Source organism: Prenolepis imparis, unplaced genomic scaffold (genome assembly GCF_030444845.1).
Source record: "Prenolepis imparis isolate NDT839.2.m4 unplaced genomic scaffold, iyPreImpa1.0 SCAF_2, whole genome shotgun sequence".
In the NCBI taxonomy this organism is placed as follows: domain Eukaryota; kingdom Metazoa; phylum Arthropoda; class Insecta; order Hymenoptera; family Formicidae; genus Prenolepis; species Prenolepis imparis.
The window spans coordinates 12,293,029-12,320,670 of record NW_028141160.1 but is presented as its reverse complement, the minus strand read 5'-3'; the positions used below and the strand labels follow the sequence as shown (position 1 = coordinate 12,320,670).

Sequence of the window (27,642 nt, the reverse complement as noted above, 5' to 3'; positions counted from 1 at the left end):
CGGCTGCGAGAAATGGTTGATACGCTTCTTGGGTTCTCGACTCGCCAATTTCTCGTGTATCAGCTCGATGCAAAAGTTACCTCGTCGGCATACATACATATTTCACGCGACAATCATGCAGAAATCCGGTTCTTACGGTAATCGAATCGGATGTGACGGGAGTAGGTAAACCGACAGCAACGAGTTTTGCGGATGTACAAGTGCATCGATTGCGTGTGCTCTAATAAATAATTTATGAAAGTTAGTGTCACGACAAATGCGCCAAGTTAATTTCTGTATTATAATTTACGTATTTCTACTTTCTCTTTTATATAATTCAATCAACACAGTAATAAATCTTTTTTTGTACCAAACTCTCTCGGCAGTTTCTGCGTATGATGATTAAATTATATCGCGCGCTTATAAGTCGCTTATAAGTAATATTGTTATACATATATTTGATTTTTGTTTTATATATATAATTAACATTTGAGCGAGTCAGTTAATTTCGAGGACTTTGTGGAATACTATTTTTTCTTCACTGCTAACCATTAATGAAATCGGCTCGCATTATAAATGTCGCCATAATTTATCAACCCTCCATTCCAACGTTAAAAACAAAGCCGGGGTAATATCGGTAACAGCTGGTCCATGCGTCTCTTCTCATCGTTAAGTCCGACGCGCCCTCGGAAACCTCCGCCGCGATGGACGATAGCCCGCCGCTTCTGTACGACCGGGCACGCACATACGAGGCCTGCAGGTGCGCGCGTATACATAGGCAGATAACGACGTTCTTGAACGCAGATCGCGACGTAGATTTATCTGACGCGAAGACCGCTGACGCTGTTCCCTCGCGCCACCAGCTCCTCCCCTTTGATAATCGTGAAAGGGGGGCCTCCTTCTCCCTCTCTGTCTGAGTTTCGAATGTGGCAAGACATGGTGGTAAGGAGAACAAGGGAGAGAGGGATAGATAAAAAGCTAAAGCATGACCGTGGAATAAGGGAACGAAGAGTATTAAAAAGAGCAATTTTCGGGTCAGAATTTAGACCCATACATATACGATACGTATATATTTTAGTAAATTTTAACTTTTTGATTTATCAATATCTTATAATTAGTATTATCAATTTTATTATTAAATGTCAGAATTTTAAAAATGTAGGGAATCTTTTACACTTTGTTCTTCTATTTTATGTGTGCAAACATTTCTATCTTTTATTTTATTTCTTGATTTTTACGACGATATTGCACACGTATATATCTAATTTTAGAAGACAAATATAAAATTTTATTAATTCAGAAAAGCAGGGAAATTTAAGATATTTTTCCAAGCTCAGTATTTTGCATCAGATTTTTCATATTCTTGACGTCCTCGGGGATCGTTATAGAGATTCATGTATGTACACTTCAAGTGTTTGTACAGGCGGCAGGTAATCGAAGTCATATGATACGCCACAATTTTCTTCAGGAAGAACGGATAGATTATGTGGCGAATAACCGGTTGAAGTAATCTTTCGTCTAACTGTTTAAGGCGTTGATAGATCTGGTCAAATGCTGATGCTGGCCTCTCTGACAACGCATCTGTCGTTAATTCATTTAACGAATGAATTAATAGCCATATCCTTTAACTTCCGATTTAATAGCATCAGTAGAATTCCCCTAACATGCTTATAAATTACGTCACTTTGAAGAAAACGTTGCATCACGGAATCTTTATGTATATCCGCGCTGATTTTATTAAAATCTCTTATATGATTATATATATAAGCGCATCATGCTGTCTATGCATGCCAAGATCGCATTGGCATTAAAATACTTTATAATCGGTATATATCATTGGAGATTCATGTCATCATTCTTAATTCAATATCCTATAAACGTAAACGTTTAACGAAGTGATTATGTTCCCTCCAGTCCGTTCCCCTGAATAGCGTGTATTTTTTAATTAAAAATAATTACTGTAGAAAGCAGTATCTCTTAATAGCATGGATTAATCGCAACTGTCATTCACGTTGAAAATCGACATATATATCCCCGTTGACGTTACAACGTGATTTCGAATCGCTATCGAGTTGGGGGGATCGCATCGGCACTTTTCACCATGTCATTAAACGTACGAAGAGAATTAATGTCTGCGCGGGGGAGGAAGAGGGAATAAATTTCCCTTTACATGGCAAAATAATTCTCGCAAAACGCGCTTGCCGCTATTTTCCATAATTTAATGGCCGTAATTTACCGACAGCTGTGTATTCCGCGAGCGGTGCTCGTGCCTAGGCAAAATATTACGTGCGCCCGGTACTTGTTGGCCGCCGTAGCGATATAAATGCTCGCGAATAGACGGTCTTGATCGCGGTACGTATATAAGCAGGTAGATCAGTTAGCCGGTGAAAATTGCTCCGGTGCGATCTAAAGGTAGTCATCACACACGGGCAATCTCGCGCTTTCGCGCACGCATAGACAATTCCAAAAGCCGTGTACGCCGCATTACCATGCATAGAATGCCTCGCGTTGTATAAGTATATCTTACGAATAATGTCTTAATCTTTGGAAGCATTATTCGATGTACGAAGATATGAAGGGCTATTGTCTCGATCGGAAATGTGGCTGCCCTTCATTAATACATTGAATAACACGCTGGATATAATATCCTGCACTATAATATTGCTAATAGACTGGATGTGTATAAATATATGGTTAGTACTAAATTGTAAGCTTGTTAAATTATTAAGCGCGCATTGTCTGGTTCCGTTAAACGTCACTTATTTTCTACGATGCAATAAATTATCAACAGGTTTTTGCAAATCTAAATGGCACTATGGGAATTTAAAATTCGCGTGGGCTGGATGAGTTGAACCAATAGTTCTATTCATCATTCCTTTAAATCATTATCGAACTGCTCTGTCTATAAATTGCCGACGATATTTCCTTATGAACATATATAAAAATGATAAAACTTTTTGCCGGAAACAATCATGCCTGAGATGCAATGCTTCATGTGTCAAATAATTTTCTTTGTTGGAAACATATTAGCTTTTGATTGAAAAATTTATTTCGCATGTAAATGTCTTTTATATATTGTTAATTATGTATATATCATTATCAAGTTATGCATTTCAAGTGTCGAGCAATCTTAAAATATAATCTCATTAATTATTTCCTATCCGCGTATATAGTATATATTACAAGTTGCAAAAAAATCAACAATAGGAATAAATGGCAAGTAGCATTATCTATTTTTCTATTCGTCAGCCGAAAGCGATAATCACGTAGCAGTGGCGTTCCGACCGTTAGAATGACGTTGTTTCACGCGGGTAACGATCCTCGAGATCTCATTTACAGTACAAATTAGTCGTAGGCCGGTCCTCCGTCCTTAATGGCCGGTCGGCACGCAAAGAAGTTAAGTTTAATGAAGACCGCGCGTTATCCGTGACGAACCATGCGCGCGCTCCGTTCGCAAGCGAGCGACCGGTGTGCGAATATGTCTGTGTGTGTGTCTGTGTGTATAAGTGTGTGTATTCTCGCGCGCGCATATGGCGGCTGAATGCGACTTAAACGAAGATTTATGCCGCGACGCGTAAATATAAACAACAATATGCAATCCCCGGCGCATTGTCCCGCGGTGGTGGACGCGTGAGAGTCGACCAATGCGAACTAATAAGCCCCGCCGTCGTCTCGCGTTTGCGCGTGTGTTGCGGCATTTCGAGACTTCGCGAACTACCGCGTCCCCCGAGACTAATCGACCAGGAGGGATGTAACGAGCGACCGGGCCCGATTTCATCCCCGGCAGTCGTCTCTTTCTCTCTTTCGGCGAGAAGGCCGTTTTTTTGCGTTTCGTCAGCGGAAATTTGTCTGTCGCTACCTTAATACAACGGCTGTCACAGGCGTCGACGGTGATCCATCCCGGGCTACTTTTGGGGAGTAGACGAACTCGTTTCTCGGACTACTATATACAACTCGTCGTTTCTCCCGCGTAACTTTTGACTACAGCCCTTTCGGCACGGAAATAAAAAGAGATAAACGATAGCACAATATTGGAATATTTGGGATAATTACGGACACGCACACATTATTCTTTCTTTCTATCTGTGAATCGTCTTACGTATAGATTGATTAAAATGAGATTTAGTTAACTTTTATGTATTTAAATCGGTTTATAACAATATAAGAAAGAAAGTCGAGACAGTAATGCTCCGAAACGATAATAAAGAATGAAAAATATGTTTGCATATATTCTATATTATAAACACATTAATGAACAAATAGATACAGTCACTATATTTAAAGACAAAGAGAATAGAATGGAGCATATAATGCGCGATTCCTCAATTTTATTACTCATACTCAGAATAAATCACAAAATTTGATTGTGAACAAAATACCACACTCGTTCGCCACATATTGTCGATATGTCGGCGTGAATAATATTCGAAATTATCCGTGAATAATAATAGGAATTATGCAATTAATGTTCACGGTAGATGGGTTCGGCGGTACTTGCAGAGTTCCGCCAACTTGGAGTTTCCGCTTTTAGCATGTAATACTTACGCTTATGTCCTCCATGCTGCAATTTCCGGCATGCATTAATCCTTGATTGGCACAATCCATGAGCGAGAACGTAGATGAAAAAAAAATAATAAAACGCACACTAAACGCGTACTGTCACTCGCGCTCTGTGTTTGTCCTTAACGCAGTATTCTTCTTCGGGTAAATTAAACGTCCGCCTATCAACTCAACAACAACAACACCGACTTTTTCTTTCTTCCACGGAAAAATCATCACTCGAACAAACCGAAATCAAATCTCGCCGGAGACCACATTGGCTTCGCTTCGACTCGCGTCGCTTTTCCATAGAGCCTCATTGACTCGCCAATGACACTCGGCGAGAATTACACCACGTCGGAATATATACAGCATGAGGAGGAAACACGCATACGCGACTCTCACCGCAAGATCGCCCTCAGGGTCGTAGCCACCGCGACACGGCGACGGCCGCGGCAGCCAGGGTGGTCTCCGAAGCGTGACATCCTCCGTATCGGTCGTCGAAGTCTCCGAGAGCGCTTCGGAGTGGAAGATAATAGAGTTTCACCGGCCGGAAATATCACTCGCCCTCAAGTCGAGTCGCACTTTAGAGATCTTTCATTGAAATCTTAATCACCCGTAGTTTAATCGACGACTTTGCGATTACAAGACGCTTGCAATCGCGAAATGCGCAATCATTTCGGAGTTGACTCCGCGAAAAGTCGCTCGAAAAGTCACCCCGGGGGATGATCGTAGATTCGTTATTCGGGTTGCACGAAATTCACCGGTCAAGAAAAAAGACGGGGACCACACACAGCCATCGGAGGTGTTCGGGGACCGTCACGGATGCCGTTGGGGAACCGTCGATATGGGTGACCGCGTCGAGAGAGACAGAGAGCCAAGCGCTCGCCGGCTCGGACTGAAACTCACTGAATCGGCTCTTCTGGTGCCTGGCAGGTCTGCCTGCGCCGCATCGTGGTGAGGGATCGTGTGGCAGACGGAGAGGGAGGAAACCAGGGTGGGAGAGAGAGAGAAAGGGAGAAAGCGAAAACGATGTGGTAGAGCGAGACGAGGGCAAAGAGGGGTTGGGGCCCTACCATCGCGTTCCCCTCCAATCGGTCCACCGGGTGCCCAGGGCTTCGACCATTATCTCTCTTAGACAGTTCTGCCTTGCGCGAGGGAAATACGTGCGGCAAGGGCATCGGGGAGGGATTGGAGGGCTTTATTATATTTACGAGGCGTTATCGAAGCAATCCAACAATATTGATTCCGCGCCGCGAAGCGATCGAGCATCTCAAAGAACGCCCAGCCACAGACCCCCGCTCGGCTACGTTTATACGCTACCGGAGGGCTTACGGCGCCCTTATTCTTTCCATCCGTGCGTGCGTTCTCTCGACTCTCCGAGACTTTTTATTTCATTCACCTTTCGCCTTAATGCCCGCCGAATGCGATCGAATCGCCGCACGTTTTCCTCCGCGTGAATTACGCGGCGATCGTGGGCTCTCCGTTGCTGCCGTTGCTTCTGTTGTTCCGCTCTTGGAGGAATACCTATTAAGATGGGTGGGATGCTTCATAAATTCGACTAGTGATCTCGATCAGGATACAGGCAACTTAGAGACGGATACAAGGATAATACATTAATTTCATTATGATTCTTGTTTATACTTACTTCGCATAAAAGATCGCGGAGAAAAGAAGGAAAAAATAGATTTGCTTATTGATTTTTTTACATTTATATACACACGAGAGATAACATATTTATAAATTTAAAAATTGATTTTTTTTCACAGTAAAAATATGCAAGAAATATTTTAAACTTTCTAACACAATTGCTGTATTGAGCTACTTTGATGTATTTTATTAAAGAAAAGATAACTCCGAATTGAAAAACTGGTCATTTAAAATTTAATGCGCTTGAAGATTAAATATCTAGAGCTTTTTATTTTTATTTTCTCGTAATCTATTTTTTACCGAATTTTTCTATCCGAGTTATAACTATTTTAATGTCACTTTAAATTAATTATTATTTTATGAATATGTTATTTATATATACGAAAAATAGATATGCGTGAATCTTTGGCTCTATAATTTTATGTTTATATCACTGCTTCAAATTCAATCTTTTTATGACAATGCTTAAGTCTCAAATTCTACTTTGTGATCATGTAACACTGTGCATATATATTATCTCATTAAAAAGAAGAGTAAAGAAACCCATTTTTCGATTCGAACGAATCGCGTCGTGTCATCGTAAACATTACGAAACAATTTCGTCCATGTTTTCGCACAGTTACAGCCAAGAGGTGTTACATCTTATTTTTTACGATAACCATAAAAGGTTATTTCAGTTATTTATTTTTACATTACACATCTGACGTGTATGTGCACAATCGCTGTAATATTTTGTCAAGCACATTTTACATTTATAAACTTTTAAAATAGTGCCTAGTATAAAATTGTCATCAGAAAAATTTAAAAATAATTTTAAATCATTTTTAAAGTAATTTAAAAATAACAAAACAATTGCATTGGGAGCTATAACACACACATATTACATAGAAATATAATTTAATAAAATAACTTTTCGTATAAAAATATAAAAGCACGTAAAGAAGAAAATTAGAATTATGTAGTTAATATATGTCGTATCTTCTTTCCACGAGATTAGTTTTGCCTCAACTCGTCGCGATTTATATTCTTAATATAATCTTTACACATTAGTCTTCTCCCAAGTTGCTTGTAAAATTACATTTCGCGCTCCGCGACGACAACGAGGACAAATGATATCATCAGTATTGCCACTGCAACCGGAATAACGCATCAAGATCGCAAGAAGCGTAATGCTCGTCGGCGCTAATCTTCCAAAGGGGAACTGTCCTGATTACCTTTTACACGGCTATTCGCGTGGTTGTGGTTGGATCACGTTAGCGACAGAATCTTGCCGTTGTCGCGCGCACGGGTGTGTAGGTGGGACGATCACGTAACAGCTGATCGTCTTCGCTGATCGGAACACTAACAACGGCAGTGCAGGAAGCTGCGGACGTCCCTACGGTGTTGTCCATTTGTATGAGCCTCGGAATTTCATCCGTATTCGATTTAAGCGCAAAGATAACGACGCAGCTTCTCTGCCTCTCTATCTCTCTTTCTCTCGTTTTCTCGTCTTTCCATTCCAGCGTATATTCGCGCAGCAAAGTGTTCAAATCATAGAACACATACACGCGCTTATGGCGAAGCTGATAGAAAACACAACGTAAGATGCACATCAGGCAACAGCATGATCAGAGAGAACAGGCTCGAGCGTGAAGATTATAAGACATGTTTTAAGAAAATACGGTCCATAAATTTCGATTGTACCGCGTGAGAGCGAAAGTAGCGGTTGTTAATCACGCGTATCTATCTACATTCCTGTGATAATTATATGCGTTTCGTATATGGTAGTAGTGTTTACACAATATTGCACTTTGACAAACTTCAAAATAGTCGTAATATTTGGCAATAATCTTAAATAATAGATATTGAAGTTAAAATTCAATTGTAGTTTAAATCTTCTCTGATGTATTCCTGTTCGTTTAATCTTTCATATATCATATATAGAGTTTCGAACATCAGGTTTCCTTCTTTCTTTCTTTTCCTCTTTCTTTACTCTCTATCGAGGAAGAAAGTACAAGAGTACCAGAGTAATATAAAGCTCTGCTGGATCCTTCGAGTTGAATTCAAACATACAGTTATAACGTTCAGTGCATGAATGGAGTGTAATGCACCTAAAGTATGTCCTTCTTGTAGCCAAGTGCCGAGGCCAGCTCTCTCGTTTGATTTTACGGGATGCAATTTGTGCTTGGCGCGGAAAAGAGAGGCTCGAAATCGTGCAAGCACCCTCCGCTTACGCCATTGATAATTCAAGTATAGGAAATATAGATAGAAATAAAAGGAAACTTTCTCTCTTTCTCTCTCTTTCGTCCTCTCTAATCTTCGTGAAAGCGTATAATGTACCTACGGAAGAGGTAAGGGAGGAGACTTGATGAACTTGCCTCGTGAATCACTTCGCTTATAAAAATCGGCGCCCGATGCGTGAGAGAGATAACACCGGGGGAGGAGTAATAACAACAGGTTTGCCCGTGTACGCACGTACGAGCCCTTCTCGAGAGTGAGAGAAACGGCGAGAGCGGCGCGATGCGGCTCCAACACGCTGAATCGCGAGAGAATGTTGCGGAGATGCACGCTCCGGCGATGTCCGGAGCGCATCGCGTATACGTGTAGTGCGTGCATTTACGTGTCCGATATATATATATGTGCAAAACGGTATGTACATACACATATACACATACATATATACATGCATACCCGAACACAATACACGACGTACTCAGACTTGGCTCACGCAATCTACTACGACCGCATTGCTCGGTAATGTTCGAGTTCCGCAGGTTGTGCCGGCGTGATGCGAGGGTGGCATTTAATCTACCTTGTGTTACATTTATTGCGTATATGCACACGCGTGTATGCACTATGCGCTTTCATGGCCGTGTGCATTACGCGGCGCGGGACGGATGCGAGAAAAAATGAGAGGAATGAAAAAGAAAGGGATATTTATATGCATATACATTTATATCGTTTTTGAAAATATTCAGGAATGATTCATGAGAAAAACCAGCGACCGTTTCGTTCGCTTTGTATCATCTTCGCGAATATCACTAAGCAGGTGCAACATTAGTACACTTTATTGTTTTCCATTTCCTCTCGTATTATAATTACGTTCAGCTGACAATGAGATAATTTTAATACAGACATTGAAGCTCATTCATAATTATCAAGTTGTACATAGTTCATTATAATACAAATCGATACAATCAAATACTATAGGTCGTCGAAGTATATTCAATTATAAAAGTGATCAATTATAAAAGAAATATTTTAATTTAATATAAATTACTATATAATGTTATAATTTCTTATAATTTCTTATAGTAAAAATGTTTTTATATTTCGTTAATTTTATCATTTTACAGCTTTTTATTTCTTCTTAATTTTGTCGTTTTACGCTACATTTTATCTTCATTCTTTATTTTCTCTTTATTTCCTCTAAGATTATATATTTCAACGTTACAAATTTCTCGGCGAACACGGAGCGCGATTACATGATTCATGTGCGGCGAGCTTGAACTCACTGAGCGCATAAATTAACCTTCGAAATTATCGGTTAGAATCGGCTGTTAATTAACATGCGAATCCCACACATGGCGTTTCATCGATTCGCAATTAATTAGTTGAATGAATATCTCGGCACAGCTTAAGTTACGGTAATACAGCGATAGAATTCGATGGCAACATGATGAACCGTAATCAATTATGCGATCGCGATTGTGAAACATGCCTATTGTTCGACATCTCTTCATTTCGCAATGATCTTATTTCTATGCAATTTCTTTTCTCGTAGCTGAGGAAATAACTCTCCCAGTTGAATGAGATAGAACAATTCGAGCAACATGATTCTCTCATTGCGAAAGATGAGTTGCGACATTTCGTATAAATCAAGAGATTATAGAATCGACGAAGAAAGAATGCACTTGTGACATCGATTTCATACTTCAAATATAGCTATCGTATATTTTTCAAAAATTTAGTTAAAAGCATAAATAGTCTAATAAAACTCTTCTTTCGATAAAATCAAAATATTTAACGTGATTTTTGCAAACATTTTCTTGAAGATACTAAAATATATATTTAGTTCTATATAAAGTATCGACAATTTTAAATAAAAAATATTTTTCATTAAATATATTCTTTTTTGAACTTATTGACTACAATAATTTATTAACAATTTAATAGTAAGGAAGTAAATCTTTCAGTTTTATTCAAATATTTTTTATATGATTGGTAACAAATAATTAAATGTAATATTTCTGAAAATAAGTAGAAAAGAGTATGAACACATTTCACGAGAGTAATTTTAAATTATTGTATCGTTTCTTAGAAAAATAATCGAAATTTTTACCAGCACTTTTCTCATGTAATTTCACCGGCTTTAATAAAAAGTCAGGATGCGGAAGGGAACAGCTGCTATGGTATATCGGTGCCTTTCTAACACTGACTCTATAAAATATATCCTAAGGCGTTCACACACTCGCACCGTAGCTATATAATGGGCGTGCCTGCGGTGCGAAGTCGCCGGACATGTTTAATAACCGTGAAAAACATTATATCTTTGTTGTCACAACGAATCGTTAGTACGCACCACACGAAAACCAAACGTCATGCGTCAACTGACACCTAACGTGGCACCGTCATTAAACGCCTACGACAGAATATCCGTCACAGTCTCACTCTCACCACATGAAGATATTACCTCGCGTCTTCTTATATTTCGAAAGTATGAAATGAATCTCTGATGCGAGACTTTGAGATAAAATAAAACAGGAACAAAGTTTGAAATATGATTAAATAAGACAATTTAAGAATATTTCGATATGCTCTCTAAATATAATAATAATAATAATAATAATAGTTTTGAATTAATTGGTTAGTATTTTAATGTTTCATTTTAAATACTTTAATCTTTATAGTTTATGGCACACAAAAAAGTACAGAGATTATATAAAACGAACACTTCAAAAATTTGTGTGTGACCTATTGTGTTAAATAAATTTACTTTAGTCAATTAAAATAAATCTCTCTCTTTTATTACAAGATCTGGACACTTTAAGAAAATTCAGATATTCTTCATAATGCTAAAATAAAATAATATTTTTTGACAACATAACTTTTGAAATAAAATAGAAATATCTCATTATATGAATCATAAAGTTAACTAAACAGTTTTCAGTTTTAATTTTCATACATAATAATAAGTCGAGATTTTTTATATAATCAAAATACTTATAAACTATTTTATATAATTCAGTGCCTTTGTAAAAGATGACATAAGCGTGCAAGTATGAGTAATTAATATGTTCCAGTCTCTTTATCGATATTTTTGTTGATTCTCATGCATGCATATCTCAGAACGATAATGATATGTTAGTAGCACTCACTCAATGCGTCAGCGACGATATCCTTACGTCTTCTATTATCTTATTTTTTCTTTTTGCATTTCTAAGGTATCTTCGGATATCTTATGCCATTCTATCTTATCTGGTACCGGAGCTGAGGATGAAGGTACAAAGATTAAGCAAACGCTGGCATATAATTATATAGCAATATGGTTGCATAGATAATGCCAGACAATCCTAATTGTTATGCAACCGTGAGAGATGCTTTTTTTTTGCACATCGCGTTTTTCCACGAAACGGATTGCGGAACTTGTTGCGACAATAAGACGGACTTTAACAGTCCGTTCTTATCGAGATAGTCAGTCAATTTCGTAGTATATGCGCTATTAGATATATCAGAATGTCGATAGGTGTCGATTGGCCGAGCGAGCGAAGCATGAACGTAGTTATTATGGGAGTGTATCGACACACATGCGGCGAGAATAGGAGCTAGATATTAAACGCATAATCTGAATGATCTCACGTCGCGTATCGCAACGTTTATTTATGTCAACGTTGCGCTCATTATCGATTTTTCCGATCCCGATTTCGTATTCGTAAACGCATTAGAAGCCCGATTAGCGTCATAACCGGCAATTGAGACGTCGCGGGAAATTAACAATGACAAAAGCAACGGGCAATCGTTATCAATCGTCGACGATGGGATCTTACGAATCAATTCCTAGGGATTCCTGCACCGCACGAGTCATGTAAATTCATGAGGAAACTCACGGTTGGGCGATGCCGCAACAAAGTACATACCATCGAGCGGGTCGATCGTCCCGCGATGATTAATCGCGCTTGCGACGATAATTATAACATATGTGCGAATGATTACTACCTTAAGTAACCATACATTACTCCTTATCCTGCAATAAGTCATTGCTGGCCGGTAATGGTCGCAATACTTTATCGTCGACGCTGTATTCCCTCTTCGGGAAGATGCGTGGTCGAAGGTCCCGACTTCGGCTCCGATACCGAGACCACTAGCTTTAATTAGTCTGCCGTGATTGCGCGAATGTAAAGAGAGAGAGAGAGAGAGAGAGAAAGAGAGAAAGAGAAAGAGGAGTTTATTTGGAAAAGTGTTCCGAGCGCAGATTCTTCAACCCGGATTTTATTTGCGCACGCAAGAAAAGGTGTGCGCGGTGGTGCGGCTCTTTGGTTACGTTAGCACCGCGAGTATTCATGGGGGGACGTTTATGCCCGCAAAGTGTTTAATTGCGAGATATATCGCGGCTATAAACGGGGTAGAATAATCAACGAGAAATCGCGGCGGGACGTTGCTAATAAATTATTATCGTCTACAAACACAAGTTGAGATTTTTCTACGGTCGATGGTAGGCACGAACGGGAACGATGGAGAAAGGGAGGAAGCGAGTCAGAGCAGAGAAGAGAAGAAGCGTATCGGCTTAGATTGAGGCTTAGATTGAGGCTCCCCTTAAAGATGTGTATTAGGTTACTGGGTTAGTTTTTAGCACATCTCCTTGGATCTCGTTTCTTCGTCGCGTCCGATTAAAATTGTGTGCACCTGCCGCGGAAAATATAACTTAAGTCGCGCAAGTCTGTGCAACTTCAGTTTTAATTGTTAGCTTGCTTTAATTCAAATATTTTGCTTAAAAAAAATAATATCGACCTTATAAAAATCTATTAATATTTAAAATTTGTTTATATCAAAAATGATTACTGTATAAGCAAATAATTTTAAAAACATGATATAAATAGAAACTTTGTTTTTTTTTGCAAATTAATTTTATATTTATGATTTTTTCCTAGGACAATGATAGAAAATCTGTTTACAAATATATAGATATACAAAGCAATAAGCTAGCAATAAACTTGTAGTTAATTACTGCATGCTACCTAGTTTCTAATTATCATTCCATAATCGCAAGTAATCGCAACGAAATTATATGGCGGTAATATAATGATGAAGGCACTGTACATTTCAATCGTAAGATATGATATGTTTGCTAAACGTACTGTTCGAAGAAGCAAAAACGAGAGTCACATACAACACACGCATATTTCTTTTCTCTGATTATAATTTGATAACATCGTAGATTTTGTAGCACGTACGACATATCTGATAACGAAGATTAAACACATCGATTTATAAACCAAGCAAATGATTCGCTGTATTATTAGCAATATGATGTTATCTCGGGATAATAGAGGTGTTAATGATTAGCGGCCGAATATGCTAAATGATAAATCGTACGAGATCGAAGGGATTCGTTAATCGATCTGTATTAATCGTCGCCTCTATCGTACTTTATTGCACTTTCGTCATCGATAATTCTGCAGAATTCCGCGAAGTAAACGTAAGAACGTCAAAGCGGTGAAACGCGTCATTCCTGCTAATGAATTGCTCCAGATCTAGGAAACCTACCGCGGAGAACCCTAACACAGTAGTGTATCTAGAATAATGAAATATTAAGGTCAGATAAATATAAGAACAGATTTTAATGCAGGATTATTTTGTTTTAATAATATTTGAAATAATTAGACTTTCAATATTATACGTTATAACTTACAAAATATAAAAGTCTTTATATTTTTAATCATTTTTTTTAACACTCCATTTTGAAAATTAAAGTTATACGTGTAATATCAATTGCAGATTATTTTTAATAGCAAACAAATTATTCAAACAAAGCAAATTTGATTAAAAATGTCTGCAAATGACTACCGTTATATTTGACATAATGGAAATACATATTTATCTCTTCATTAAAAGTTTTTATTTTTTGTTTTTATTCCGCACGTTATATTTTTATTAAGCAAGATTGCAAAACACTCAAATTTTCTGAAATAAGACACGCGTATTCCTTCGAGTGGACTTACTTAAAAGAAACGAAACAAGCGGCAAGACGAATAATCGGATAATCGCTTAACACTTTCGCCGAGCAAGCCTTGAACCGATGTACGGCACTGGACCGAATACATCGCAGAACCTTGGGGTGATAAAGAGAGAACAAGAGAGGGATGCTCGGCGAGCATGAAAGTCACGCGACCGCGGCGCCGGGACCTCTTTTTGCCGATTCTGGCGGCACGAGAAGAGGTTTACTCGATCTTACGTACATACCGTAGGAACGAACGTAGGGGTAGGCAGGCAGGGGGACGTCAGGTGAGAGGTCAGGTGGAAGAAGCAGGCCACGAGAGAGAGAGACAACAGGCATGGTTCTCCAGAGTGGCGGAATAAGATCCGAAACACGGAATTTACACGTGTATTTGCTAGTGGCGCACTAACGTGCATGCACGACGCGAAGTATTTATGGTAATCCGCGAGCAAGGTGGTCTCTTCTCTTTCTTTCTTATATGTGCTGTTCTCGGTTACGGAGCTATGTCTTTTGGCGTCTTTTTTTACGCTTTCCGTAAAAGTTTCCCTTCCTCAACCAGCCTACTTTTCGCGTTTGCTATGATGTTCTCATATTCTTTTTCATTTCTGTGATAACAGCAACATTACTCACGCAATCATGATTTCATATGATCTCTTTATCGTTGACAAAAGGGAAAGAAAACGTGTAAGACAGCGAGTTCAATTTTGTATATGATTTTTGTTATGATGGTAGCAGGGAGAACATAAAATTAAATGCTCTACTCTTTATCTTCTTTTTAGAAGATAATTCCAAAAAAAAAAGTGTAACTATTTTACTTCTTGGTAGCTAATTTGTTAAAAATGATTACATACACACATTTGCCGCGATTTACAATACTCTTTACAAATTATTTTCTAGAAGATTATTGGAAGCTGAATAATAATGTATCGCTTCCCTAATTAAGTTGAAATTCATAATTATTATATCCCTATAATAATTAATATAAGCTTATCGATGCATTCTCTTATATAGTATATAATATCATGTTTTATATTTATCCCTATCCCTGTTCGTGGAAGACATAATTACACGCGACTTAAAGAAGACATTGAGTCTTCTTGATAACAAAAAATGACTTTATCGTGTGATCACCTTACACAGTAGCAACCTCTTTACGATTTAATCGCGTCGTTAATAATAACTCGTGTCGTACTCTCTTTTGCGAATGAAAAGCCGTTAATTATTGGATGCAAGTATCGTGATGCATAATTGCGATGGCCGCATACGGCCTTGCAGAATAATTGCGGGTATGTCGAATACACGTGTCGCCCATCTCTCAACTCGCGTCTGCTCTCTCGTATCGCATAAAATGATAGCATTATTCGCAGATCTCGATATCGCGTTGTGTATCGATCACACGCGTCTTCTATATTTTATATATGCACGGTTGACTAATGTATAGCGAAGCGTGGACCGGTTCTATGCAAAAAAGGAACCCCAGCTTCTAGCATAATTATTACCAGGCGGCTTGGTTGCGATTGCGATGATGGGAGAGAGAAGCGATGTAATGGCCAGTGTCGTGTAATGAGATTAGTTGTGATGTTGCACCACGGCCCAATTCAGTTTCATGTTATTACACGTTTTAATAAAACATATCGCGGTACGCAATGATAAACGATCACTGAACGCGGGCTCTTCATTAGCTCCTTTTTAACTACTTTCAATTGATATCGTATATTTTCATATCATATTTTTAACCCAACTAGAACAACCCAAGCGCGCGCCATTCTTTGGTTTTGTATTAAGAAAATGATATTAAAAAAAAAAATAATATAAAGTTTATTTAAACTCGATTAATTTTTCTTTACAGAAATCAGTTGATTAAAGCGTTAATTTACTAATTAAATTTTAAAATAAAAATATGTTATAAAAATTAAAATAGTAATATGTTATAATACCTTATTTTCGATTAATATTTTTTGACAGAAATCAGCTGATAATTGTCAAAAATATTAATCGAGTTCAAAGTATTATAACATATTATTTAAAACATATTATTTTAATATATGAAAACGCACATATGTATATACATAATTTGAATATTTTGTTTTCAGATCAATGTGCTGTGTACTACAACTTCGCTATTCTACGTGTCGGTGAGTGAGAAATTATTTATTTTATAACATTTCAAGAATAAATTATTTTTGGAAGCTTACAATTAGCCTTTAATATAATGGCATACATATAGCAGAGGTGCCCTGTGTATGCACGTGAGTCGCACGATGCGACGATGGTCATTCATATAAACTGTTTGTCGTTGCATCGCCCACGCGATGCGACATGCGACGCGATCACATGTCGCACGTGACATCGAGTCAGCTGTGCGTACGCGTCAGTACGCACGTAGTAGTCGCGACCTATCCCACTATCCATACCCTTGCGCACGATCATTCATTCATTTCTCAAATCAAGTAGTTTGATAACAATTTATAATTGTAATCGGCGTAGCGGCGCGAGACAAAGATGGATTTGCAAGCTCGTGATTGCGCATCCCTTCGTGCGTCTTATGAATACAGTAGTCAGAACTTCTATTAGGAGACAGAAGAAAGTATCGAACTACTATCGTGAGATTAAAGTTTTTGTTTATGAAATTTATTGATCCGGAGCTAATTGAATTAATGAGGGAGAAATATTTTCTAAAGAGAGAATCGTTTCAGTATATTGTTATTAACAAAATATTTTACATCATAATTTAATGTTTTAAAATTAATTACGTCGAGCGAAGACTTTTTTTTAATTATTTCGATTTAGAAGAAAAATTTGCAACACACACACGAAAACACATGTGGTCTATTTTATTTGTACTAAAAAAATTATCTTTGTGAGATCGATTTCGCTGCGAGACATACATGTATATATATCATTAAGGATAGGCAAATTTGACATCATAATTATAGCATGGAAATGATCGCGTTTCTTGAAGAATAATCGGACGAATTTATGCTCTTTCCGCTCGAGTTCTGCTGCACAAATGACAACAGGTTGAATTAAATAAAATAATTAGTTCTCTAATATTTGATACCTTTTTCTTTTAAAAAGAAAGTTGAAGTTCTCGTTTTTTTCGCTTTGTTTTCTTCAGTGGTCGTGTCGATCCTTGTAATGTGTAATGTTCAACGCAATAGTATATTCGAAACGGCTCACATGGTTTATCTGGACAGGTTGAACAGCACAGGTGGAAATTTATCTATCCAATGTAATGACTCTATCTTGAGCTGAACGTTCTTCTTGACGACCTCGCCACAAAGAACCGGTGGTGCTACGGTAATAGCCCATGACTATATGGTTGACCGCGACTATCATGTGCTCAGGAAGGATCAAGAGACCCGACCCTTCTCTGCCATGTATTATTTCGCACGTACGGCCAACGACGTTAAGACGATATACGGCGACTACTTTCTCATACACGTTGCGGCTTTCAGTGAATTGCCATGCGCCTTCTGATTTACCAGAAGTAACTATTTCTTAGCATTCGTTCATACTTCGTTATCTTTGCGGTGCCTTTTAATGCCTACTTATAGCAAAATAATGTCATATTATGTTTTACATTATAAGATACTTAAATATTTATTATCGGAAACTGATCAGAAAAATGATCACTTATTGTTTTTTAAATAAACAGTATTAAATTTTTCTTATTAATAATATTTAATTAATAATATTTTATATATTAATTATGTTATTATTTTTTACAAATAATATTTAAATATCAATTTTTTTTGGATACACGAATATTTTAGATTGAGCAGTAAAGTATTGTAATCGTGATAATCTAGTTACTCGTGACACAGGCTTCCTTCGCATTGCGGTAATTAGTGACAGTGACGAGTTAATTGGACTCGTTTCGTCGCGTGACGAGCCTCGGACGAGGAGAGATTCCTGCAAACTATGCAGTCTGCAAGGAAAAAAAAGTCATTAAACACGCTAACACGAGTATTTAAGGCCTCTTTAAGTTCGTTTCACACTGGATGATACAGGATGCTGCTTTCAGTTGTGTGTACAAGTTGTGTGTATAGGATTATATAAAAGATGCGAAATGTGCAACGCGCAAGGAATATTATAATGTATGATTTGTAACGAAGAAACCATTGAGCATGCTCGTACACTAATAAAATTATATTGCATATGTTCAACTGATCGCGTCCTTTTTTTTTACGCGTCGTATAAAAGCATGAATATGTGTGCGCGATGTAGGATGTTGAAAATTACGCTGCTTCTCCAAAGTACAGGCTCCGCCAGCCAATAAAATGCACGATCGATACGACGGGTTCTCTTTTCTCTTCTCGAAAGGAGAGACATGCTCGGCACGTTTCTCGCTTGATACAAAGCGAGGAAAAAAAGACGAGTAAAAGAGAAAATAGATGCACATTTCGTGCCTTCTCTTTGTCTTTCATCGAATGACTGCATCCGCCCACGATGCAACGCTTTTATCTTCGACTTCATCTCGATGCGCTCGCGTCTCCGCAAGTTGCCGGTCGCTCTTAATTGTGTCGTAACGTTGACTGACATTAACAATGCGTTGTATGCAATGGCAATGCAAAGTCTCGCTTTGTTAGAAAATCTTGGTAATCTCAATGATAATGTATAATCATTTTATTTTGAATTTTTGCACTTTAAAATATTTCAATCAATATGATGATGAGACAACAAATCACATATGAAAGCGTATATCTAATGATAGATTATTGATATAAAATAAATATTGCGTAAAAAAAGATAATAGATTTTCAGTGCAAAGTTCTTGACAAATTTTTTATCTTGTTTATTTCCGCCTGAATACTGTACTTGTTAAACAGAAACGTGCTTTTAACTATGAACTATACTACTATATAGACCGTTGGTATTAGATTGCCCGACATTAATGAGATATAAAGAAAAAGGAAAGAAAACTGGATGAACTGTAGCAATCGTCGTTCGCTTGAAGGACGTTCTTGAGTATCTTGAAGAGATGATCGCGGATGTGTAGTTTGCTAAGAATAGACCGGAAAGAATCTCTTTCAATGCTCCTTGAATGGCAACAATTGTGACAAGTACAGCTACAAAGAAATTCAGAGTGCATGAATCAATTACATAAATTTGTAGAGGTATTATGCAATTGCACAAAGCATCGAGAGCAATTTTATTGCAATATTTTACGATTAATTAATATTCGATTACGATTAATTGATATATTGCCCATTTAATCGGTAAAGATTTTAATAGACATATCTTTTAATAAGATTATCGCGATTTTATCACGAAATAATTATTAATCGCGCTTTCTCAGCTGCATAATTCGCTTCCATCTACGGGATACGTTTCTCTTCAAGGACAGTGTTACCAGTTCTTAAATAGACATCAGTACACTGATGCACTGGAAAATATGCTCGTCACGGCTCGTCTTCAAGAAGACGCGAGACTTGATGAAGATTCGAGTTTTAAGAAAGTCGTATCGTCAAAGTCACTTGAATCATTCCGTGTCTCCGTTTTACTACTACCGCCGAAGAGTCAGAAAGAGAAAAGAAAAAATAAAGTCAGTGGAATAATGTCTCTATTCTCACTCGAGCCGCCACATTTTCGAGCTCGTTCTACCTGATAATTATACGTTACGGGAGCGTACTGAGCCCTTCCATTAGGCCGCGAAATCACCTGCTTTCACGTCGACCGATGAAAAACTCTTCCCCGTCAACATATCCGGAGGCGTTCCGCAACCATGAATTGACGTTCGATTTCTCACATGAGAGATTGCTATTTTCCATGCGCTCAGATTCATTGCCTTTGAGTTGTCTTTGTGCCTGTTGTCCTCCTATTTCTTTTGTAAGTTACACGGATATGATAGGCATGAAAAAAAGAGGATATAGTATTAATTATTCTGGCCAGATATTTTATTTACTAAAAATTAATAATGTGAGATAATGTAATAATCATCTCATCTTATTTAAATATTATTTTAGAGATTACATAAATAAATAAATATATAAATAATTTTTAATATGAATTATTATAGAGAATTGTTTTCTTGATAAATTGTTCAAGATTTATTACATAGAATGTGTTAACAACAATAATATCAAACATTTTTAATTTTCTCATTTATATATCCTTTTTAAAATATGATTCACTCTTTTTGAGAGATTTGCAAAATTTTCGCTTTTTTGTGTTCAAAATTAGTTTCATTTTTCTTTGTTTTTATCCTTTTTTATTTTTTTTCCTAGAATTATTTTACCTGGTATTTTCGGCAGCGATTTCCTCATTTAGTTATTATAAAATCTCTTATAATGATCGACTTTTTGCGCAGGAAACATTGCACGTATGGCTGTGCGATGAAAATCATATCTTAATTATAGAATTAATATATGACTTATAAAAGCAATATCGCTATATCTTCTTCTTCGTTCTCGTCTTCTTAGCGTTTCCTCGCGCTGTTTTTTCGCGTCGCTATTTTCTTCCCATTATATGCATTCCGTTGACAAGAGTGTATAATCTAATTAGTTATGTGTTTGGTATACTGCTGCGCAATTCATCGCCGATAAATCTTTCATTCAAATAGAAACGACCGACGTTTGTTGTTCGATACATAAAACGTGATAACGATGTTATCTCGCGTATCGAGGAAAATATGCATTTTTTAATTTTTTATAGTCTAATTATTGGAAAGGCTGTAATAACGACGCGAACATATCGGGGAAGGAAAATGTAATAAATAAATTTATAGCGTGCGCTTCGTTATATGTAAAAATCGAATCATCGTGTTTCGCGTAGGTTCTCGGCCACGTTACCGTGAAGACGTATGGATCGTCTCGTGGAAGGTGCCAGTCTGGAGAACATCGTCAAGTACGTGTTGAGACACACTAGACTCACGGATGCGCGCGCGCGGTACCTGGTCGTAGAGATTCTTAAGGCCGGGATTGCTCTAGGTAGAATAAAAAGGACTTCGCACTCCACTTATGTACTCGCGTCCTCCAAGACCACGATTGCCCCCAGAATCACAGAGCCCAAGTTCCGCGATAATAGCAGCTGCAGCTCGCTCTCGGAGTAATCATGAATAATAATTTAAATTAAGTTGTTTAATTTCATGAATAAACGCGCGATTTTTATATAATTTTTATATTTTAATAGTAGTGTCCCCAACGCGTTATCTATGATGATAATCAGTGTTAAAAATCATGAAACATATAATGTTACATATTGATATATTTTTCTGATGTAATAATATATCTCATCCTAAAATTAACGATATCATATTAATATCAAATATTTGTACTAACAGCTATGAACATGCTATATTGTAAAATAATAATTTACGATATATTTTATATTTCTCTTTAAATGCTAGTAGTATATGTTCATACATATGCAATCTTACATCGATATATTAAATATATAACAATTTGTTACTAATTTTAAAACAAACATTATACAAAATAACGTTATGTGTCACACATAATAAGGAGATTTATATTATATATAAATACACTAGAATTAAACACTCACAAAAGAAAATCGTTTGAATAGTGAAAAATGGCAGCAGTCAGTCTCGCCGCCTTGGCAATTTTAATTGACATTGCTTATCTGATTTAAAATATCAAGTTTTTTTTCGAAGGAACCAAATATTTCCGAAAATCTTTTCTTTTTATCTTAACTTATTGAGCTTTGATAGCGAGTACCTCATCCGTGTCGAAGAAGCGAAATGAATTTGCCGCAGAAAAATACACAGCGGCCCCCGCTTCGATAATTGGTTCGTTTTAACTGCGAGTTTAAAAGTTATGAATTTATGCCTCGCCGCGTAAGATATAATTGGTTGTCCAATTAATATACCAATAAAAAACTCTGAGCTATGTTACGCAGCTCTTCTCTCCTTCCGTCCCTCTCGTTCATCGCATGCGTCGTCAGCGGGGGTCCCGAACTACCGAAAATCCTTTCAGCCGCGCACCATCCCGAGAACAAAAAGATCGATCAATCGGATAATTAATATCTTAGCGAGCCCATGTCTCACGATGGTAAACGTCGAAATGTCAAAGATAGTTTGTTGATTTACTATGATGTCTAGCTCTATTTTTGGAAAGTGTATAAATGTAAATCAGAGATGAGAATGTGTGTGTTTAGTTAATCAAATTGACTACATAAAAAGAAATCTGATATAATCTGCCGACAGTTAGTTTTTCTCCGCTACGTTACTGATATTGAGAATCTTTAAGATTATGTCCTTTTACTTTATTTCTCCGCGCTACCGGTACCACTTTCTGTTCTTTGTAATGTAATGTACATAAGCGAACCAACGCTATTTCTTATGGTGGCGTATACACGCCGAGATGAATCCACCTTCGCTTCCTTTTCTCCTTATTTTGCTCTCTTCGTCTGTTTGTCCCTCTTCCTCTCGTTCTATTTTCCTCTCTTCCTTTCGTTCCTCTCTTCGTTTGTCTCGAGGATGCCGCAGGTGTCGTGCATTGTCCGCCGTCGCGGCCTCTAAATCTCGTCCCTGACGTTCACCGGCGTAGTTGCGCCGAGTCGAGTACTTTCAAGATACATATGGTTGTTGGGAACTTACACGCTCCCTGTCCTCGTCTCATTGCGAAGAAGTGGGAAGTTTGATAAACATCTTTCGAGGTTTTAGGTGCGTTTCATAAATTTGATCGCCACCGGAACGTGTCTCCTCCCCATACTGTTCCCACGGCGCTTTGAAAAACCTCGATGCCGCGAAAATTGCGTCGAGAAATGCGAGATGTGACAGCATAGTCACGAGGTGACATTCGTAGATATCTCTACGAAATGACGACGGATTGATTGCTTGGAAAATTGTAAGATCGATTATTATAGCGGTATGATTATTGCCAGAGACTATATGGGGGAAAAAACAAACTTGGAATATTACAAATTACAAGAATCATTATGTTTTTCTCAATTATATTTTCTTGCTTAATAAAGATCGAACTTTGCAGCTATATATATTGAAAAACTTCTTTGCTATAATTTTTTTCTGGATAATGATAGCATCTTAGTAATCAAATATATACATAGTGATCAAGATAGTATTATGAGATAGTCACTAAGTTTTCTGAACCATAAAGTTAGACATTTAATTTTATGGATTACCACTATATCTTCAATTTTATTTTTACGTGAATTTCAATGATGTAAATACAAATTATATGGCTTCTCACACACATTCAAACTTTTATTTTATTTTTTTAATCATCAAAATCATAATCACATTTCAATGCGTGAAATTTGGACTTTATCTCACGCTCTTATCTTCTTCATATTTCTCATGATTATTCGAAATTTACATAAAATGTGCGTACCGTTGGCTGCAATATTTACGATTGCGACCATATACGCACACGTGCATTTGTAGAACCGCTAAATTCCGCATACACTTAGATCTCTCGTTTGGAGTGCACACATATACACACACATATCTAGTCTTTCTAAAGTATGAGCTTACGCCTCTTGAGAAGCCAAGAGTTCTCTCAAGTATCCTGACTGTGTTCGTGTCCTTGGTATCTTGCAGATTGCATATATACGCGCGCGGGCACACATTATGTTACGCACATGTAAGGCAAAGGAAATAGGAAGAGAATGAAAATAGTGCATATAGATGCGTCGATCGCGTGTAAATTTATGCCACAGTCGCGCTAAATGTCTGCTGCGATACGCACATTTCCTCCGTTTCTCTCGGTACAGCTTCCCTCTCAACGATCCTAGGAGAATGCACAAATTCACTTAGCATATAATGTATGCTATACATTTGTTACCACGAAATGGTTTGAATTCCTCGTATCGATGCGTAGTCGAAGCTTCGTTTCTCGAAATTTGCCGAGCGCTTATTCAATGTAGAGTAGGCTGCCATCTCGGAATATCTGCTTTCCCAACTGCACTGTTGGAATTGCTGATTGCAGTTACAACGCGACTTCCATTGTGACAGTCTCTCTGGAACGTGGGATATTGATTCTCGAAGTCAATCGTGTTTTGCAACGGTATTATATATTTCTCAATCAGATCTCGGCTGCATATGTCGAGAGCTAATTATAATTAATTACGGCTATCGATGTTTTTTCTCAGTTCTCTATGAATGTTCTTTCGTAATACCGCAATAGCTGCTACGCTATTGCTGTAACGCGTCGAATTTTTATCGTCTTTTCAGTTGATGAAACTTCGTCGACTTTTGCGCGCGCTAAATTTCCGAACGAATGGAGGAATGTGTTCGGAACGCATTTAACTTTCATGATCACCATATACATTGGTAGATGCAACGCGGATGCAGACCGCGAAGGAGATGTAGATAAATAAGGTGTGAAGTCGGCGGACGGACTCTGTCGGTTCGCTTTACTAAGGGGCGCTCTTGTCTCCGTGTTCTGCTTCCTCTGTCAAGCTCAGGTGTTCCTCCAACGCGGCTTAAGATCCTCCGTTATATTGCATCGTGCCGCTTATAAAACCTAATTGGGTCTTCCTCGTCGCGAGCCAGCTGCCTCTAGGATACAAAACGGGTGTTTAATTCAAATTGATTCTCAGTAGGATCATCGCCGATCTTCGGCGATCGTATATTACGTCCGCGGCCTTGATCGTCAGAAATTACAGTGGTCGTGATTTGTCTTCCCAACCCGTCAACGATTCAAGGTTGGTCCGTTAGGAATGCTGAATTTACAAGCGCGATCACGAAGCTCGTCGAACGATTACGCATGATGGGATTCGTGCGCATTTGTCCCAAAAGGATTAGATAAAAACAAAGTTTTACTCATATACATGACAACGATATAAAAATTCCGTACATGTTTTTCAACACTTCGTAGAGGGACTAGTTGGATATGTCAGCAATAAATTTGTTGAGGAATCTATAGTTAAAAAGAAATAAGAAACCTGAGCTCCCCTGTATAATAATTTGTATAATGTGATCTGAGAAGATAATTAATAGCTTATAGACATATCATAAATATAGTTAATGACCAATGCTGATCAATGCTACATCTTCTATTCTAATATTAAATACAGAGTATGTTGTAATTTTTATAAATATTATTTTCTATCTCAAAGCGGCAGCGTACGCATCGAAAACAATTCGTATTTCAATTTTGTAATATCATGTCGGGAGCATGGATATCGGTGTAACGATATAATCGTTTTTAATGGGAGAAGGTCATAGCATTAATGGGCGGTATGCAAAAAAAGAGGATCAAGGAGTTAAACGTGTAAAAGAGACCGGCAGGATTGCGAGATGACTGGCGCGAATAACGATAATCACGAGTCCGATTCAGAAACGGCTAATTGCGTTATTCTACGAACTTTAAGTGGGCGCGAAGGTGCGTCCTAATGCGTGTATGTTCGCGAGTATTTATTATAAACCGGATTTCGAATCGCGCTTTATTGTCTTGACTCTCTTCTTGGTGGACCATCTTGCAATGACATTTTACATCTCACAATTAATAAAATCCGAATCGCACATCAGCGTGTTGACATAATTTTTTAATTAAATCTAATTGAATCGATATTCAACTGAAAATGACGTATCTTGTAATTTCACGTAAAAAAAAAAGGAAGAGGCATTGAGGGAAATTTTAGGATGCACAGGAAAACAATCGCTGCGGTAGACGTACGTAGCTCATCTTTGATGGCAACATGAAATTTCTGAATGAGATTTTTTTTGACGATGCCACGCGTGATATCGATCGTGTCGATAGGGTGGCCTTAGAACGCGTACTTTAGATAAGCGATGCGTTTTTATCATGCACACACACACGATGCTCCAACCATTTGATTCTCGCCAAACAGGCTAATTCCTTATGATAAGGCTGTGTTTCGTATTAATTGGGAGTCCAAGATAAAGACTCAGCGTGACTCCGGCAAGAGGCGGAATTAATTAAGTTTCACGGCAACGGATTGGTTGCCCCGATTCAATTGGAGGGAGAACGGTGCCGTCTTGATCGTATCTCGTTTTAACTGTCGCAACCTGGTTCATGGAAAGTGAGTTTAAATTGTTGAGAAAGGAGTCTCTCTAGAAGCCGCGATATAAATATCTTAATTACGCGGCGGTATTCGAAGCATGATTATAAAGACTGAAAATGTTGACATTTATAGAATGTGATATTTAGTGTGACAATATTCGTTTTTGTTTGTCCATTTTATACGTATATAAGCGCAGGTAACTTTTCTAAATAAAAATGTTTGATGTGGATAAATTTTATGTTAATATTTAAAAAAATATATAACGAATATAATATTTAAAATCTGCGAAATTTCATAAAAATATTTTTTATTATTTGTTATAATTATAATCATTAATTAATTTTAAAAAAATTTTTTATTATTTGTTTCATTATCATATTTGTAATTATTTTTATTTTGGGGGTAACTGTGATTTTTTTTTACATTTTCTAAATTTCAGAAATTACATTGATAATTTTAACGAATCATCGAGATTAGAAAAAAATATGTATTATGTAAAAAACATTTCTACAAAGACAACATCGAAAGATAACATTGCGACCAATAATGGAAAAAAATACAGTAGTATTTCATTTTTTTATTCTTTAAATATAATATTTCAAACTGAATTAAAAGAGAGATGTAAGATGTGCAAACTTGCCTTTAGCATAACATCTTGATCGCGTTTTTTCTCGCTGCCTGCGTTCGTTGCCCGCCTAAGATTGCGGGCAAATATGTAGAGTATCGGGGGCGCGATCTCCTTCCGCACGCGGTTTCCGCTGCACAAGATACCGGTATCAGTGCGCGGTGGCCTTATATCCACGCGTACACGTGTACGCGTAACCACTGTGAGGCGGCATTTTATACGCGGGTCCATTTATCTCTGCGGGGATAAAATCCAGATAGGATCTACCGCGTCCGCGCGAGGTCCTGCCAGTATTTGTCATGGAGATGCGACCCGCCGATACCGCCTCGCCCGCCCGAGGAATTACCCTCGGCGCGCTCGGATTCTTCAGCGTACGTCAGCAATTTACCGCGCAGAGAGCTCGGCGTCATGTCCCGCCGCAGAGAAGAACGCACGGTCCCCTTTCTTCGTCTTCTCATCCTTTGCTTGTTCCCCTTTTGCCCCCTTTTGCCCCCTTTCCTCCGCTCATTCTCTTCTCATCCCTCTTTCGTTTATTTATCCCGACCCACGTTTCCTCACAACCGCGTTAATTTCCATTTCCCTCGTAGGCAACGACATCTCCGTTGTTTGTTTTTTCGCGTGCTCCCGCGTACTGGTCTTTTAACTTTAATTTCCGTTCTTTGTATATGCATAGTAACATCCCTTCACAGTTTATTTTCTC

At 37.8% G+C, this 27,642-nt stretch overlaps 2 protein-coding genes across 2 annotated transcripts in view; one reads left to right on the top strand and one right to left on the bottom strand.

Annotated features, from left to right (window-relative positions):
• The window catches only part of LOC145945925 (uncharacterized), a 67,863-nt gene extending 62,452 nt beyond the window's left edge, over positions 1–5,411 (bottom strand). Inside the window, exon 1 of the mRNA XM_083055204.1 lies at positions 4,525–5,411. Coding sequence (XP_082911330.1) covers positions 4,525–4,584 — 60 coding nt within the window. The 5' untranslated portion in view covers positions 4,585–5,411. The remainder of the gene's footprint in view (positions 1–4,524) is intronic.
• Positions 1–27,642, top strand: part of LOC145945963 (uncharacterized) — a 150,443-nt gene that overhangs the window by 73,430 nt on the left and 49,371 nt on the right. The window contains exon 9 of the mRNA XM_083055283.1: positions 16,456–16,497. Coding sequence (XP_082911409.1) covers positions 16,456–16,497 — 42 coding nt within the window. The remainder of the gene's footprint in view (positions 1–16,455; positions 16,498–27,642) is intronic.